This window comes from Leucopleurus acutus (genome assembly GCF_964270905.1).
Source record: "Leucopleurus acutus genome assembly, chromosome: 2".
Taxonomy (NCBI): Eukaryota; Metazoa; Chordata; class Mammalia; order Artiodactyla; family Delphinidae; genus Leucopleurus; species Leucopleurus acutus.
In genome coordinates this window covers 63,873,868-63,891,892 of record NC_139143.1, presented here as the reverse complement: position 1 = coordinate 63,891,892, position 18,025 = coordinate 63,873,868, and the positions used below count along the sequence as shown (strand labels likewise).

The 18,025-nt window shown below is 40.1% G+C and overlaps 1 protein-coding gene across 1 annotated transcript in view; it reads right to left on the bottom strand.

Moving 5' to 3' along the window:
• The window catches only part of SLC9C2 (solute carrier family 9 member C2 (putative)), a gene marked incomplete at both ends in the record, with an annotated part of 78,027 nt that overhangs the window by 20,174 nt on the left and 39,828 nt on the right, over positions 1 to 18,025 (bottom strand). The window contains 2 exons of the mRNA XM_082858438.1: positions 5,468 to 5,593; positions 7,760 to 7,908. Coding sequence (XP_082714564.1) covers positions 5,468 to 5,593; positions 7,760 to 7,908 — 275 coding nt within the window. The remainder of the gene's footprint in view (positions 1 to 5,467; positions 5,594 to 7,759; positions 7,909 to 18,025) is intronic.

Below are 18,025 nucleotides of genomic sequence, written 5' to 3'. Positions count from 1 at the left end.
GTTTGGTGGTGCTGAATTCTCTTAGCTTTTGCTTGTCTGTAAAGCTTTTGATTTCTCCATCAAATCTGAATGAGATCCTTGCCGGGTAGAGTAATCTTGGTTGTAGGTTCTTCCCTTTCATCACTTTAAATATATCGTGCCACTCCCTTCTCACTTGTATTGTTTCTGCTGAGAAATCAGCTGTTAACCTTATGGGAGTTCGCTTGTATGTTATTTGTCGTTCTTCCCTTTTGGCTCTTAATAATTTTGCTTTGCCTTTAATTTTTGTCAATTTGATTACTATGTGTCTCAGCATGTTTCTCCTTGGATTTATCCTGCCTGGGACTCTCTGCACTTCCTGTACTTGGGTGCCTATTTCCTTTCCCATGTTCGGGAAGTTCTCGACGATAATCTCTTCAAATATTTTCTCGGGTCCTTTCTCTCTGCTCCTTCTGGGATCCCTATAATGCAAATGTTGGTGCGTTTAATGTTGCGCCAGAGGTCTCTTAGGCTGTCTTCATTTCTTTTCATTGTTTTTTCTTTATTCTGTTCTGTGGTAGTGAATTCCACCATTCTGTCTTCCAGGTCAGTTATCCGTCCTTCTGCCTCAGTTATTCTGCTATTGATTCCTTCTAGTGTGTTTTTCATTTCAGTTATTGTATTGTTCATCTTTGTTTGTTTGTTCTTTAATTCTTCTAGGTGTTTGTTCTCTAATTCTTCTAGGTCTTTGTTAAACATTTCTTGCATCTTCTCGATCTTGCCTCCATTCTTTTTCCGAGGTCCTGGATAATCTTTACTATCATTATTCTGAATTCTTTTTCTGGAAGGTTGCCTATCTCCACTTCATTTAGTTGTTTTTCTGGGGTTTTATCTTGTTCCTTCATCTGCTACATAGTCCTCTGCCTTTTCATTTTGTTTATCTTACTGTGAATGTGGTTTTTGTTCCACAGGCTGCAGGATTGTAGTTCTTCTTGCTTCTGCTGTCTTCCCTCTGGTGGATGAGGCTACCTAAGAGGCTTGTGCAAGCTTCCTGATGGGAGGGACTGGTGGTGGGTAGAGCTGGGTGTTGTTCTGGTGGGCAGAGCTCTGCAAAACTTTAATCTGCTTGTCTGCTGATGGGTGGGGCTGAGTTCCCTCCCTGTTGGTTGTTTGGCCTGATGCAACCCAACACTGGAGCCTACAGGCTCTTTGGTGGGGCTAATGGCAGACTCTGGGAGGGGTCACGCCAAGGAGTACATCCCAGAACTTCTGCTGTCAGTGTCCTTGTCCCAGCGGTGTGCCACAGCCATCCCCTGCCTCTGCAGGAGACCCTCCAACACTAGCAGGTAGGTCTTGTTCAGTCTCCTGTGGGGTCACTGCTCCTTCCCCCTGGGTCCTGATGTGCACACTACTTTGTGTGTGCCCTTCAAGAGTGGAGTCTCTGTTTCCCCCAGTCCCGTCGAAGTCCTGCAGTCAAATCCTGCTAGCCTTCAAAGTCTGATTCTCTAGGAACTCCTCCTCCCATTGCCAGCCCCCGAGGTTGGGAAGCCTGATGTGGGGCTCAGAACCTTCACTCCAGTGGGTGGACTTCTGTGGTATAATTGTTCTCCAGTTTGTGAGTCACCCACCCAGGTGTTATGGGATTTGATTTTATTGTGATTGCACCCCTCCTACCATCTCACTGCAGCTTCTCCTTTGTCTTTGATGTGGGGCACCTTTTTTGGTGAGTTCCAGTGTCTTCTTGTCAATGATTGTTCAGCAGTTCGTTGTGATTCCGATGCTTTTGCAGGAGGGAGTGAGTGCACATCCTTCTACTCTGCCATCTTGAACCAATCTCCCAGGTGCCGTTCTGAAATCCTCCCTCTAGCTCTTTCAGACCTTTTTTTTTCAACTTTTGTCTTCAGGCTTATCTTTGTACACTATTACCTTTTTAATTAACCACATCAGTTCGAGGGTGAAAGAAGGGAGGAGTAGTGAAAATTAACTATTGTTGCTGTGATGGAGACCAAGACTGAAATCAATGTCTACAATGAGGGGTGTTTGTTTTATTTATTACAGGAATTTTAGTTATCCATGCAATCCCTGGGCTGTTCCTAATGAGAATAATGCCCATGTGCTCCCAATTCATCACATTTTTCTTTATCCTAGTGAAATCTGATTTAAATGGCTATTAAGAACCAACATATTAAGGAAAAGGGCCACTTAAAGAGTGAGCCGTATCTGTAAGTGGGTGGAGAGGGTCCGGCAGCTTTGCATTGGCATGGCAGGTTACGGAGGAGAAGAAGGTTGTGCCCTGGATATATAGTCACCTCAGGTGTATGGAAACCATTAATTTCTGGAGTTCTCTCTCATTGTTTTTCCCATCCCTCCCCCATTCACTGCAGGATGGATGGTCCATTAATTATACTTGTGAAAGTATTACCTATAAAGAACCCCAAATTCAAATTTTATTTTCAAGTTGGATATTTTAAAAAACTGAACAGGATGCAGATTGTAATAAACACCCTTTAGATACCTTCTTTCCAGTCCAGGCCCATCCCTCACCTCCCACCCTCATTTATTTGAGGTCTGTTTTCCAAACTACCCCCAATGGCCCCTGCCCGTCAGGTTTCCTCCCCCTCACAGCCACACTTGTACTTCCCAAAGCTGGAGATCTGGTTCAAGCTAAGTCAGTTGGATTTCTCCCTTAAGAATTTGAACTGAGGGACAAAGAGCCTGGGAGTTGAGAACTGAGTCATCATAGCCAAGTGCTACAGGAAGGGTCCACAAATTCCTACCACTGATATCCCAGAGCTGGCCTGATTCTCACCCTGCTCAAGGTTAGTCAACTGTTTCTTAGCTTCTGTATACCACCACGATATATTTTCAGTAAGCTTCCCTTTTGCTTAAACTAGTTCAAGTAGGGTTTTGTTACTTTCAACCAAAGAAGTCTTAATTTAACTAAATACGAAATCAATTTCAAAAGAAAAATTCAAATATTTCTGGCATGAAGAAAACACTAGTATGGCCTAAATGAAATCAGATATTCAAAGCTCAGTAGAAACTCTACTAGGATCGCTGTCTTTCTAGAAAACAAGGAAAATGTCCCCTCGTTATGAATAAACAGATGACATAAATCTCCATGACTAGACAACAAGGTACAGTACAACCAAATTTGTAGTAAAGCAAGTACTGTTCTTCATCACAGAGTTTTCCTGATTCCAAAAATCTAACAGGTTTTAACAAGTTGACAAAAAAGTTATTATCCCTATAATTCATATAATAGCCACAAACTGGTGGTCCGTGAGTCACACCCAATCCACAGATATATTTTGTTTGGCTTGCACTGTATTTTTAAAATTCTGAACTTGTTACCAAGTTTTAAAATTTTGGAATTTTCACCTAAAAATTCAGATTTACGGATCCTCTTTTTAAAAAAACTGACCTCTACATTATTAAATCTAATAGTCAATTTTCAGTCTTCATCTTATTTGATCTCTCAGCCTCATTTGACATAGCTGATCACTTTCTCCTTGAAATATTTTCTTCACTTGGCTCTGGGGCACCATTCTTTTTTATTTTCCTCCTATGTGATAGATAACTCAATTCTTTTTTTCCCAGTTTTATTGAGATATAATTGACATACAGCACTATATAAGTTTAAGGTGTACAGCATAATGACTTGACATACACATATTGCAAAATGATTACCACAATAAGTTTAGTTAACATACATCACCTCATATAGTTACAAAAAAATTTTTTCCTTGTGATAAGCACTTTAAGAATCTACTCTCTTAGCAGTTTTCAAACATACTATAAATATATAACTATGTAACTATAGTCATCATGTTGTATACCCAGTATTTATCTTATAACTTGGAAGTTTGTACCCTTTGACCCACTTCTTCAATTCACCCAGCTTCGTCTCCCCACCTCTGGTAAACATCAATCTGATCACTTTTTCTATCCTCAATTCTTTTTGCTAATTCTTCCTCATCTCCCCACCTCTAAATGTTGGATAGCTCAAGACTCGATCCTTGAATGTCTGTAATAATTCCTTAAATTATCAAGTTTCAAGACCTTAAATATCAGGTCTATGCTGACAACTCTGAAATGTCTTTCCCCAGTTTGGCCTCCCACTTGCCTTCCGGTCATGTATCTAACTGCCTACTTAGCAGTTCCACTTGGATGTCTAATAGCTTGCTCAAATTTAACCTCTTCAGAAGCAAATTCTTGTCCCTCCCCATATAAATCTTCTCTTCCCCATCCAAGTAAATGGTTACTCTATTTTCAGACTATTTTCTAATTTCAGACTAAAATCCTAGAAGTCATTCCTTCTCTCTAACACTCACTCCATCAACATCTATATGCTTTCTCTTCAAAACCTATCAAGGGGGCTTCCCTGGTGGCGCAGTGGTTGAGAGTCCGCCTGCCGATGCAGGGGACACGGGTTCGTGCCCCAGTCTGGGAAGATCCCACGTGCCGCGGAGCGGCTGGGCCCGTGAGCCATGGCTGCTGGGCCTGTGTGTCTGGAGCCTGTGCTCCGCAACGGGAGAGGCCACAACAGTGAGAGGCCCGCATACCAAAAAAAAAAAAAAAAAAAAAACCTATCAAGAGTCTGACCATTTCTCACCACTTTCACTCATCCAAGCCACTGTCATCTCTTGCCTACATTATTGTAATCACCTCCTAACTGGATTCCCTGGCTTGCTCTTGACCCCTTACAGCCTGTTCTCAACACATCAACAAATGATCGTTTCTAAGTATAAGTTAGATCATGTCTCTTCAAAACCTTTCAATCTGTTTCCATTTAATTCAGAGTAAAAGCCAAAGTCCTTACAATGACCTACAAAGTTCTACAAACTCAGGCTCTCCACAACTGCTTAGGCTTCATCTCCTCCCTCCATCATTGGTTCGGCCACAGGGGCCTTTGTGATGTTCCTTGAACACAACACACCTCAGGGCATTGCACTTGCCTTCTCCTGGGTATCTATATGGCATGCCCCCACACTTATTTCAGATCTCTTTCCAAAGGAAACTTTTTAGCGCAGTCTTCCCTAACCACCCCTATAAAATAGCTGCCTAACTATATTCCCTTTTTTCACCTTTTCTCCATATAGCATTTGTCACCATCTGACAGACTATACATTTATTCGTGGATGTGTTTATTGTCAATCTCTATCCATATAATACAAAGTCCATGAAAGCCGCAACTTACTTATTTTGTTCACTGCCATAACCCCAAACCTAGAACACAGAGGCTAAGATGGAATTGGTAATAATCAGGTAACATAGATAACTCATCCTAAGCAGATACGCAATTATAAAAAATATTTTTGCCCTTCAGGCTCAAAATGAAATCTACTCTTCTGGGTTTTGCTAGGCCTCCGTTTTGACTTACCCTTCACTGGACATTAAAGGATTCTTACTTTGGATAAGTTTTCTTGTTAATCTTGCATTAGGGAGTGGAAAAAATGAAAACCAATTATCATTGAACCTGAGTTAGAATAGAAGACAGAATCTTTACCTTGAAGAACTCAATGAGAACATCTTTATTTTCTAGCCAGATGATATTATGAAGATATTTGTCAGGAGTAGGGGGAGGAATTGCCATTGGAAAGTTATTCAGTGATTTTATTTTTGAAAGAAGCACCTAAAAGAAACAATCAAAATAATAGTGATCAGATCCTGTAACAGAAAAGGGACATTAGGTAAAAATGAAGGAAATCTAAATAAAATACTGTTATGCAAATCTAACCATGATTTTGACTCAGAGCTTCTCTCACCCTATTTAAATTGTCCTCTAACTTTTTTTTTGTCCCTATTCTCCCCCCTTATTACTATCTTTATTACTATTCCCACTGGTATATTAACTCATATTGAATTTATCATTTTTATAATCCAATTAACAGTTGTAGTTTACCCTATCTTAAACTCAAATGATCTAAAATTCACAGTTGATTACCATATGATTTAATGCCACTTTCTCTAAATTTTTTTTTCATGTGAATAATTTGCTTCTCTAAGTTCTTCTAATTTTGGAGGATATATTTCTAGTTTTGTAGCCTCTTAGAAGCCTTCCCTGACTCCCCCCACCAGTAAGAGATAATCACTTATCTGCCTTATTCCCATGGTATCTCTTACAAATCTCCCTTATGGAACTCATTACATTGTAGTATTATTATTTTTACTTATCTGTTACATGTAACTTTTGTTGATTGGCTGAATAAGTGACTAAATGAAAAAGAGAGGAAGAGTCCATGGACTTTTCAAGACCCCATGGCATGTAGTAGGTGTTCAACAAATATTTACTCAGCTAAACTGGCTAGATTTACCTAGCTCTTTATGACCTGGGATTGATAATTATATCTCTTTAGCTGACAATTAGGCAGTTGGTAGGCATTCAATAAATAACTGTTGAATGATTGATTTACCCATTACCTTTCTAAATAAACCTATAGGAAAAAATAAGACTCTCTCTTCATAAGGGCTATTATTTATTTATTTTAACTAATGGGTATCAAGCATTCAATTGAATCTTATACAATATCCAAAGTAAGACGGGAACAATATACAAAAATACAAAACACAATGTGCACAGAGGTGTAACTTGAAGAATACTGTAAAGCGGTCTTTTTCACCCTTTTGACAGACACTAAGGAGAAATCATATTACCCATTTAGTCCTGTGCCATGACCTTATAGAGACTAATGAGGTAGAGCTATGACAGGGAAAGCTGGCCGGTCCCACGCCCACTTCCCTTCTGGGGCCATGGAGAGGGACTATGTGCAGGAAATATCCAGAAGCACAGTCCATGTGGCCTGTGGCTGAAAGGGACCAGTGACAAGGAAAAGCATTGACACCCAGGAGCAGCTTATTCTTGGGAATACACAGGCAGAATGTGGGACCAGAACTTCCATTTTTCTTCTCTATGCTAGGAGGCCAATAGACCCTTGTACAGAATAGAAAAAAACTTTCCTATTTTCACAATTTGCAGTCTAGATGGTAGAAGTGATAGAGTGGTAGGATTAAACATTAGATATTTTTTCCTCTGTCTTATGTTCCGAATTTTTTTTGCAAATTTATAATTTTTCAAAAGTCCATTCATCAGCTAACCACTTAGGGTGTCTTCCTTGTTCCTCTCAGAACTGTTCCCTCCCTGATCTTCACCAACACACACACACACACACACACGATGGTCCCCTCCTGTCTATGTTAACATTAGGAAATTACCACCTCCCTTGCCACAGCTGGTGGGCCTGGGCACTGCATATTCCACCAATGGACAGACAGGCAGAAAAATCTAATGACTTTGTAGAGGGAGCCAAAAGAAGATTCCACAGAGGGGCAACCCTGATAAGAAATGGAGAATCTGAAAGCTTTCTAGGTCATTGTTCAAGTCCCTTCCTGAGGCCTGGCCATGTGGTCTGGCTACCATGGGATCTGTAAAGTGCTCTGTGTCCTTATAATAAATCCTCCAACTCCATTTCTTTGCTAAACCTAGCTCAGATTGGTTCTGTTACTTGCAACCAAGTGGTTTTGACATGGAGTGAACCAGGTAGTGCTGGCACTAGTTTCCATTGGCATTAACAAAGACTTAGGCAATTATAAAGTTTACAACTGTCATGACTCACCCTTTTCCCAATCTCCCTCACTAATTACACTCTGCTAGAGTAGCACTGCAGGCTTGAGTGCTCGGCTTATGGAATCCAGCAATATGGAAAATTGCTTTCTTACCTTCTTACCTTTTACCTATTACCTTTTACCTTTTTACCTTTTACCTTTTACCTATTACCTTTTACCTTATTACCGTTCTTACCTTATTCATCTCAATGCCCTCATGTTTATCAATAATGCCTCTTGACCAAAGGAAGGTGAGGCTTTTCAGAGCTTTAGCAATCACGTTCCGGATTGCCTGCTTAGTCTTCAAAGCAATGACAACATCACGACCCTCATGCTCTATGAGTCCTGAAGCAAATAAAATTATCAGTAAGCAAACAATTCAATAACCACAATAATAACAAATATTTGCATAATAGTTTATAATTTCCAAAGTATTTACACAATATCCTTTCATTCCTGTCTCATATAGAACTTGTGAGACCAGTAGGACTAAAGTTATTTTCATCTTTATTTTACAGATGAGAGAATTGAAAAAAGGCTTCCTTCACCAGCTAAGAGAAAATCACTCCATCTTATTCCCATGGCATCTCCTACATATCTACATTATGAACTCATTACATTGTAATATTATTATTTTTTCTTATTTGTCTCATCCTCCATATTATATAATTTTTGGTGGGTGGATGAACGAATGACTGAATAAAAGTGCCCCTGGACTTTCGCTGGTGGGTCTTTCTGAGATCAAATCTCATATTCTTCCTCTTTAACAAGCATGAGAAATCAAGGGATTGACTGGGAGTCAAGGCTTAAACTGCATCTGTTTCATCCTTGTAATCCTAACCTTGAGCACAACACCTGACATCTGGAAGGTACTCAATCATTTTTTAACTGAATGAGCTGAGCAGTGAAATGAAGGACAGCATGGTGGAGAACATAGGTTTTAGTGTCTGATACACCTGGGCTTGAGATCTAGCTCACCACTTACCAGCCATAGGACCTCAGGGGAGTTAACCTTTCTAAGGCTCAGTTTCATTATCTATAAAATGAAGATGATAATAGTATTTGCCTCATGGAGCAATTATATGGATTAAATGAAATAATGCATATAAAGCCCTTAACACAATTCCTGATATAATTAGCATTCAGTAATAGGTTGCAGTAACCACACAGGAACAGGCACTCCCTTTCACATGACTGAATCAAGAAAACTTCGTAATATTCCATAGTGATCTAAAACATAAGACAGCGACTCCTAGGCCCCTAATCTTTAAAAGCATGGAAATAAAAATCTGCTTAATACATAAATGGAAAAAATGGGTCCTGGATTTTCTGAGACACTGCCAAAATATTCTGACCTATTGTCTCCAAACTTACAATTTCGTTCATTAGACCATGTTCTTTCAGTTTTGATGTGAAAAGTATGTATGATCCTCATAAATCCATATGGCGTCTTACAGTGTGGTTATGAATACAAAGTGGTTTTCCTTTATTTCTTTTATATTAACGTCCATTTGTTAGGACGTTACCATATGCCAGGCTCTCTACTAGATACTTTTGCACACACTGAGAGCTTGGCCCACAGCCCCCATATGAGAAAAACACACCCGAGAAGTTTTGTATAAAATCCTAGGACTCCCCTGTAGGTTTCAACTCCAGCAGAGTGACTGTAGATGCTCAAGAAATGATACCCCTTGCAGCTCCACATTCCTTTGCAAAGTAAAGCAAAACAAAAACAACACCCTCTGTCAAAGGTAATCTTCATGTGTCTTTTTCTTACAACCTTAAGGCAGGGGTCCCCAACCCCTGGGCCATGGAACAGCACCAATCCGTGGCCTGTTAGGAACCAGGCCACACAGCAGGAGGTGAGCGGCAGGCGAGCGATCAAAGCTTCATCTACATTTACAGCCATTCCCCATCACTTGCATTACCGCCTGAGCTCCACCTCCTGTCAGATCAGTAGTGGCATTAGACTCTCATACAAGTGTGAACCTTACTGTGAACAACACATGCAACGGATCTAGGTTGCGTGCTTCTTATGAGAATCCAATGCCTGATGATCTGAGGTAGAGCTGAGGCGGTGATGCTAGTGCTGGGGAGCGGCTGCAAATACAGATTATCATTAGCAGAGAGGTTTGACTGCACAGAGACCATGAAAAATCAATTGCTTGCAGACTCAAATCAAAACCCTATCAGTGAGTGGAAAGTGACAATTAAGCTGCATCTGGTGGCAGGCTTTAAGTCAGAATCCGACAGTTATTTTAGGCCGTGCATGGCCCGCCCGTTATTTTATTTTATTTCTTTTACCCATTATTTTATTCTCCACCTCCATCCGCACCTCTTTCCCGCACTCCACACTTGTCTCAATCACAGTTTTGGTAAGCCCACAAGCTAACCCTAGCCAAAATGAGTAAAAAACAAGCAACACTGGAGGACTTCTTTGAAAACGGGTAAAGACCTGATGATGATACAGCAGAAGACTCTAAGACTGTCAACAAAAAGAAAGCTGCATTTAAAAGAAAATACTGGGGGTGGGGGTGGGGGTGGGGGGGCAGAGTCAAGATGGCAGCATGGGAGGACACAGAGTTCATGTCGCCCCACAACTAGGATGCCTGCTGGACACTGGTGGGGGAACTCGATGCCCAAGGAGGCGGGAGGAACCCCTGAGTGACTGGATAGGATGTGGGGGTAGTGAGGGGGAAGGAGAAGTGGAGGCCGGACAGGACCAGCACTGCTGAGGGGTGGCTGGGAGAGAGGAAGGGTTCCCATGCCTGCAGGGACCCTCAGGGATGCAGAGGATAGAGGGAACCACACCTAGTGTTTTCCCTGCCCAATCGGCCCGCAAGAAGCCTGCTGGGCTTCCAGGCTGAGTCCTTCACCCTCTAAGGCCCCCTCTGAAAGACATTGGTCCTGGGCGGGGGGGTGGCGGGACCAAAAGGAGAAGCGGACAGGGAGGGGCCCTCCGGGATTGGAGGATCAGGGGAAGTACCATGGGCGTTTTCCCCACACAATCGGGCCCCCGGGAAGCCTGCTCCTGGGCCTGATCCTCCACCTCCAAGGCTCCCTCCAGCTGCAGGGGTCCTAGGGGCATGGGGTGGGGGCCAGAAGAAGAGAGGCCAATGGGAAGGGACCCTCTGGGATCAGAGTTGGGGGGAACATGCCTAGCATTTCCCCCACCCACTGGTGCCCAGGGAGCCTGCTGTGGTCCTGGACCTGGTCCCCTGCCCACTCCTGGGCCCCTCCTGCCACATTGAGCCTAACCCTCACCTCCCACCCCTCAGGGCCTTTTCAGGCCCTGTGGGACCTAAGCATAGGCCCCGCCAACTGCCTAAACCCTGCTCCTGCCTAAGCCCCACCCACAACAGCCAAGACCTTGTCCCTTTTTCTCCTCTTTTTCGCTATTGTGATTCTGTTTCACCTTCCAGTTGTATTCAGTATTTTTATTTTTTTATTTAAAAAGATATTTTTATTTTTTTATATTTTTACTTTTTCTAACATATCTGTTAGTTTTCTATATATATTTTTATTTATAAAAATACATGGAGAAATTTATATTTTTTATTTTTATATTTTTATTTTTTCTAACATATATATTTTTTTTTCTAACATATCTGTATTTTATCTATATTTCTATTTTTTCTAACATATCAGTTAGTTTTCTAATCTTATTTTCTGTTTTACTCTTTGATATTGTTCTGCTCCTTTTTTTTTTTCTTTTCCTGCTCTGCAAGGCTTGCAGGATCTTGATTCACGAGCCAGGGGTCAGGCCTGAGCTCCTGCAGTGGGAACTCTGAGTCCAAACAATGGGACTAACACAGAACCTCAGACCCCAGGGAATATTCATCAGAGTGAGGTCTCCTGGAGGTTCTCATCTTGGCAATAAGACCCAGCTCTACCTAACAGCCTACAAACTCCAGTGTTGGAAGCCTCAGGCCAAACAACCAGTAAGACAGGAACAAAATCCCACCCATCAGAAAAAAAACAATGAGATGACAAAAATATATGTCACAGATGAAGGACCAAGGTAAAAACCAACAAGACCAAATAAATGAAGAGGAAATAGGCAATCTACCTGAAAAAGAATTCAGAGTAATGATAGTAAAGATGATCTAAAACCTTGGAAATAGAATGGAGGCACAGATCGAGAAAATAAGAGAACTGTTTAACAAAGATCTAGAAGAACTAAAGAACAAACAGAGATGAACAACATAATAATTGAAATGAAAAATACACTAGAGGGAATCAAGAGCAGAAAAAATGAGGCAGAAGAATGAATAAGTGAGCTGGAAGACAGAATGGTGGAAATAACTGCTGAGGAGCAGAATAAAGAAAAAGTAATGAAAAGAACTGACAACAATCTCAGAGGCCTCTGGGACAACACTAAATGCACCAACATTCAAATTATAGGGGTCCCAGAAGAAGAATAGAAAAAGAAAGCGTCTGAGAAAATATTTGAAGAGATTATAGGTGAAAACTTCCCAAACATGGGAAAGGAAATAGTCACCCAAGTCCACGAAGTGCAGAGAGTCCCATACAGGATAAACCCTAAGAAAAACACACCAAGACACATATTAATCAAACTAACAAAAATTAAACTCAAAGAAAAAATATTAAGAGCAGCAAGAGAAAAACCAAAAATAATATACAAAGGAATCCCCATAAGGTTATCAGCTGATTTTTCAGCAGACACTCTGCAGGCCAGAAGGGAGTGGCAGGATATACTAAAAGTGAAGAAGGAGAAAAACCTACAACCAAGATTACTCTACCCAGCAAGGATCTCATTCAGATTCGATGGAGAAATCAAAAGCTTTACAGACAAGCAAAAGCTAAGAGAATTCAGCACCACCAAACCAGCTTTACAACAAATGCTAAAGAAACTTCTCTAGGTGGGAAACACAAGAGAAGAAAATGACCCACAAAGAAAACCCATAACAATTAAGAAAATGGTGATAGGAACATACATATCGATAATAAACTTGAATGTAAATGGATTAAATGCTCCAACCAAAAGACACAGGCTCGCTAAATGGATACAAAAACATGACCCATATATATGTTGTCTATAAGAAACCCACTTCAGACCTAGGGACACATACAGACTCAAAGTGAAGGCATGGAAAAAGATATTCCATGCAAATGGAAATCAAAAGAAAGCTGGAGTAGCAATACTCATATCAGATAAAATAGACTTTAAAATAAAGACTGTTACAAGAGATAAGGAAGGACATTACATAATGATCAAGGGATCAATCCAAGATGAAGATATAACAATTATAAATATTTATGCACCCAACACAGGAGCACCTCAATACATAAGGCAAATGCTAACAGCCATAAAAGGGGAAATCGACAGTAACACAATAATAGTAGGGGACTTTAACACCACACTTACACCAATGGACAGACCATCCAAACAGAAAATAAATAAGGAAACACAAGCTTTAAATGACACAACAGACCAGAAAGATTTAACTGATATTTATATGACATTCCACCTGAAAGTGGCAGAATACACTTTCTTCTGAAGTGCACAAGCACTTGTTTCTTCTAAAGCATTGTTTCTTTCTTTTTTTAAAAATAGATCTTTATTGGAGTATAATTGCTTCACAACACTGTGTTAGTTTCTGTTGTACAACAAAGTGAATCAGCCATATGCATACACATATCCCCATATCCTCTCCCTCTTGAGCCTCCCTCCCACCCTCCCTGCCCTACCTCTCTAGGTCATCGGAAAGCATTGAGCTGATCTCCCTATACTACGCTGCTTCCTACTAGCTAATTATTTTACACTCGGTATTGTATATATGTCAATATGAAGCATCTTTTCTTACCACAATGCTATGAGATTAGAAATCAATTACAGGAAGAAAAACCTGTAAAAAACACAAATATATGGAGGCTAAACATGCAATACTACATAACCAAGAGATCACAGAAGAAATTAAAAAATACACAGAAACAAATGACAATGAAAACAGGACCACCCAAAACCTATGGGATGCAGCAAAAGCAGTTCTAAGAGGGAAGTTTATAGCAATTCAATCTCACCTCAAGAAACAAGAAAAATCTCAAATAAAAAATCTAACCTTACACCTAAAGGAACTAGAGAAAGAAGAACAAACAAAACCCAAAGTTAGTAGATGGAAAGAAACCATAAAGATCAGAGCAGAAATAAATGAAATAGAAATGAAGAAAACAATAGCAAAGATCAATAAAACTGAAAGTTGGATCTTTGAGAAGATAAACAAAACTGATAAACCTTTAGCCAGACTCATCAAGAAAAAAAGGGAGTGGATGCAAATCAATAAAATTAGAAATGAAAAAGGAGAAATCACAACTGACACTGCAGAATACAAAGGATTATGAGACTACTACAAACAACTATATGCCAATAAAATGGACAACCATGAAGAAATGGAAAAATTCTTGGAAAGGTACAATTTTCCAAGACTGAACCAGGAAGAATTAGAAAATATAAACAGACTTATCACAAGTAAAGAAATTGAAACTGTAATTAAAAATATTCCAACAAACAAAAGTCCAGGACCAGATGGCTTCACAGGCGAATTCTATCGAACATTTAGAGAAGAGCTAACACCTATCCTTCTCAAACTCTTCCAAAAGACTGCAGAGGGAGGAACACTCTCAAATTCGTTCTACAAGGCCACCATCACCCTGATACCAAAACCAAACAAAGATATCACAAAAAAAGAAAATTGGAGACCAATATCACTGATGAACATAGATGCAAAAATCCAGAACAAAATACTAGCAAACAGAATCCAACAACACATTAAAAGGATCATACATCATGATCAAGTGGGATTTATCCCAGAGATGCAAGGATTCTTCAATATATGCAAATCAATCAATGCGATACATCATACTAACAAATTAAGGAATAAAAACCATATGATCATCTCAACAGAGGCAGAAAAAGATTTTGCCAAAATTCAACACCAATTTATGATAAAACTCTCTAGAAAATGGGCATAGAGAGAAACTACCTCAACATAATAAAGGCCATATACAGCAAACCCAGAGCAAACATTCTCAATGGTGAAAAACTGAAAGCATTTCCTCTAAGATCAGGAAGAAGACAAGGATGTCCACTCTCGCCACTCTTATTCAACACAGTTTTGGAAGTCCTAGCCATGGCAATCAGAGAAGAAAAAGAAATAAAAGGAATACAAATTGGAAAAGAAATAGTAAAACTGTCACTGCTTGCAGATGACAAGATACTACACATCGATAATCCTAAAGATGTCACCAGAAAACTATTAGAACTAATCAGTGAATTTGGTAAGGTTGCAGGATACAAAATTAATGCACAGAAATCTCTGGCATTCCTATACACTAACAACAAAAAATCTGAAAGAGAAATTAAGGAAACACTCCCATTTACTATTGCAACAAAAAGAATAAAATACCTAGGAATAAACCTACCTAAGCAGGCAAAAGACTTGTACTCAGAAAACTACAAAACACTGATGAAAGAAAACAACAATGACATAAACAGATAGAGAAATACACCATGTTCTCGGATTGGAAAAATCAATATTGTGAAGACGACTATATTACTGAAAGAAATCTACAGATTCAATGCAATCCCTATCAAACTATCAATGGCATTCTTCACAGAATTAGAATAAAAAATTGTACAGTTTATATGGAAACACAAAAGACCCCGAAGAGCCAAAGTAATCTTGAGAAGGAAAAACGCAGCTGGAGGAATCAGGCTCCTTGACTTCAGACTATACTACAAAGCTACAGCAATCAAGACAGTATGGTACTGGCACAAAAACAGAAATATGTATCAGTGGTACAGGACAGAAAGTCCAGAGATAAACCCACACATCTATGGTCGCCTAATTTATGACAAAGGAGGCAAGGACATACAATGGAGAAAACACAGCCTCTTCAATAAGTGATGCTGGGAAAACTGGACAGCTACACGTAAAAGAATGAAATTAGAACACTCCCCACCACCATACCCAAAAATAAACTCAAAATCGATTAAAGACCTAAATGTAAGACTGGACACTATAAAACTCTTAAAGGAAAACATAGGAAAAACATTTTTTGAGATAAACCACAGCAAGATCTTTTTTGATCCACCTCCTAGAGTAGTGAAAATAAAAACCAAAATAAACAAATGGGACCTAATTAAACTTAAAAGCTTTTGCACAGCAAAGGAAGCCATAAACAAGATGAAAAGACAACCCTCAGATTGGGAGAAAATATTTGCAAACGAAGCAACGTCACAAAGGATTCATCTCCAAAATATACAAAGAGCTCATGGAGCTCAATATCAAAAAAACAAACAATTCAACTAAAAACAGGGTGGAAGACCTAAATAGACATTTCTCCAAAGAAGACATACAGATGGCCAAGAGGCACATGCAAAGATCTCAACATCACTAATTATTAGAGAAAGGCAAATTAAAACTACAATGAAGTATCACCTCACACCAGTCAAAATGGCCATCATCAAAAAATCTACACACAATAAATGCTGGAGACGGTGTGGAGAAAAGGGAACCCTTTTGCACTGTTGGTGGGAAAGTAAATTGATACAGCCACTGTGGAGAGCAGTATGCAGGTTCCTTAAAAAACTATATATAGAACTACCATATGACCCAGCAATCCCACTACTGGGCATATACCCTGAGAACACCATAATTCAAAATGACACATGGGGGCTTCCTTGGTGGCACAGTGGTTAAGAATCCACCTGCCAATGCAGGGGACAAGGGTTCAAGTCCTGGTCTGGGAAGATCCAACATGCCGCAGAGCAACTAAGCCTGTACGCCATAACTCCTGAGCCTGTGCTCTGGAGCCCGTGTGCCCCAACTACTGAATCCCATGTGCCACAACTACTGAATCCCGCGTGCCACAACTACTGAAGCCTGCACACCTAGAGCCCATGCTCTGCAACAAGAGAAGCCACCACAATGAGAAACCCGCGCACCGCAACGAAAAGCCCCCACTCATCGCAACTAGAGAAAAGACTGCATGCAGCAACAAAGACTCAACACAGCCAAAAATAAATAAATTTAAATAATTTTTTTAAAAAAAAGGACACATGTACCCCAATGTTCATTGCAGCACTATTTATAATAGCCAGGACATGGAAACAACCTAAATGTCCAACAACAAATGAATGAATAAAGAAGATGCAGTACATATATACAATGGAATATTACACAACCATAAAAAGGAACGAAATTGGGTCATTTGTAGAGATGTGGATGGACCTAGAGTCTGTCATACAGAGTGAAGTAAGCCAGAAAGAGAAAAACAAATATTGTATAGTAACGCATATATGTGGATTCTAGAAAAATGGTACAGATGAACCTATTTGCAGCGCAGGAATATAGATGTAGATGTAGAGAACAGACATATGGACACGGGGGTGGGGAAGGGGAGGGTGGGACGAATTGGGAGATTAGGTTTGACATAAACACACTACCATGGGTAAAATAGATTGCTAGTGGGAACCTGCTGTATAGTACAGGGAGCTCAGCTCGGGGCTCTGTGATGACCTAGATGGGTGGAATGGGGGCAGTGGGAGGGGGACCAAGAGGGAGGGGATATAGGTATATATATAGCTGATTCACTTCATTGTTACAGCAGAAACTAACATCACATTGTAAAGCGATTATACTCCAATAAAAATTTAAAAATTAAAAAAAAAGAAAGAAAATACCAAGAGTCTTACTTATAGGTTCATTGCAACAGGTGATTCACATTCTCCAAGCCCACTTTGTATAATATGTGGTGACCTGCTATCCAATGAAACTATGAAACCTTCAAAACTGCTTTGCCACATGGAGACCAAGCATGCTGCATTAAAAGACAAGCCTTTGGAGTTTTCAAAAGAGAAAAGTGTGAACACGAAGAACAGAAGCAATTATTGAAGGCCACCATTTCATCAAATGTGTCTGCACTGAGAGCATCATTCTTAGTGGCTAACTGCATTGCTAAACCTAAGAAGCCCTTTACTATTGGTGAAGAGTTGATCCTGCCTGCCGCTAAGGACATTTGTCATGAACTTTTAGGAGAGACTGCATGCAGTTCAAAAGGTGACACGTGTTCCTCTTTCGGCTAGCACCATAACTAGATGAATTGGTGAAACAGCAGAGGTTAGTGAGGCACAACTGTTAGAGAGGATTAATGAGTCACCGTGGTACGCAATCCAGGTTGACGAGTCTACTGATGTTGACATCAAGGCAACAATGCTTGTCTTTGTGCGATATATATTTCATGTGCATGAGGATATGTTATGTGTACTTTTGCTGCCAACCAACACCACAGCTGCAGAACTATTCAAGTCTCTGAATGATTACATAACAGGAAAACTGAATTGGTCATTTTGTGTCAGTATATGCACGGATGGAACAGCTGCCATGACTAGACATCTTTCTGGTTTCACTACTCGGGTCAAAGAGGTCGCTTCTGAATG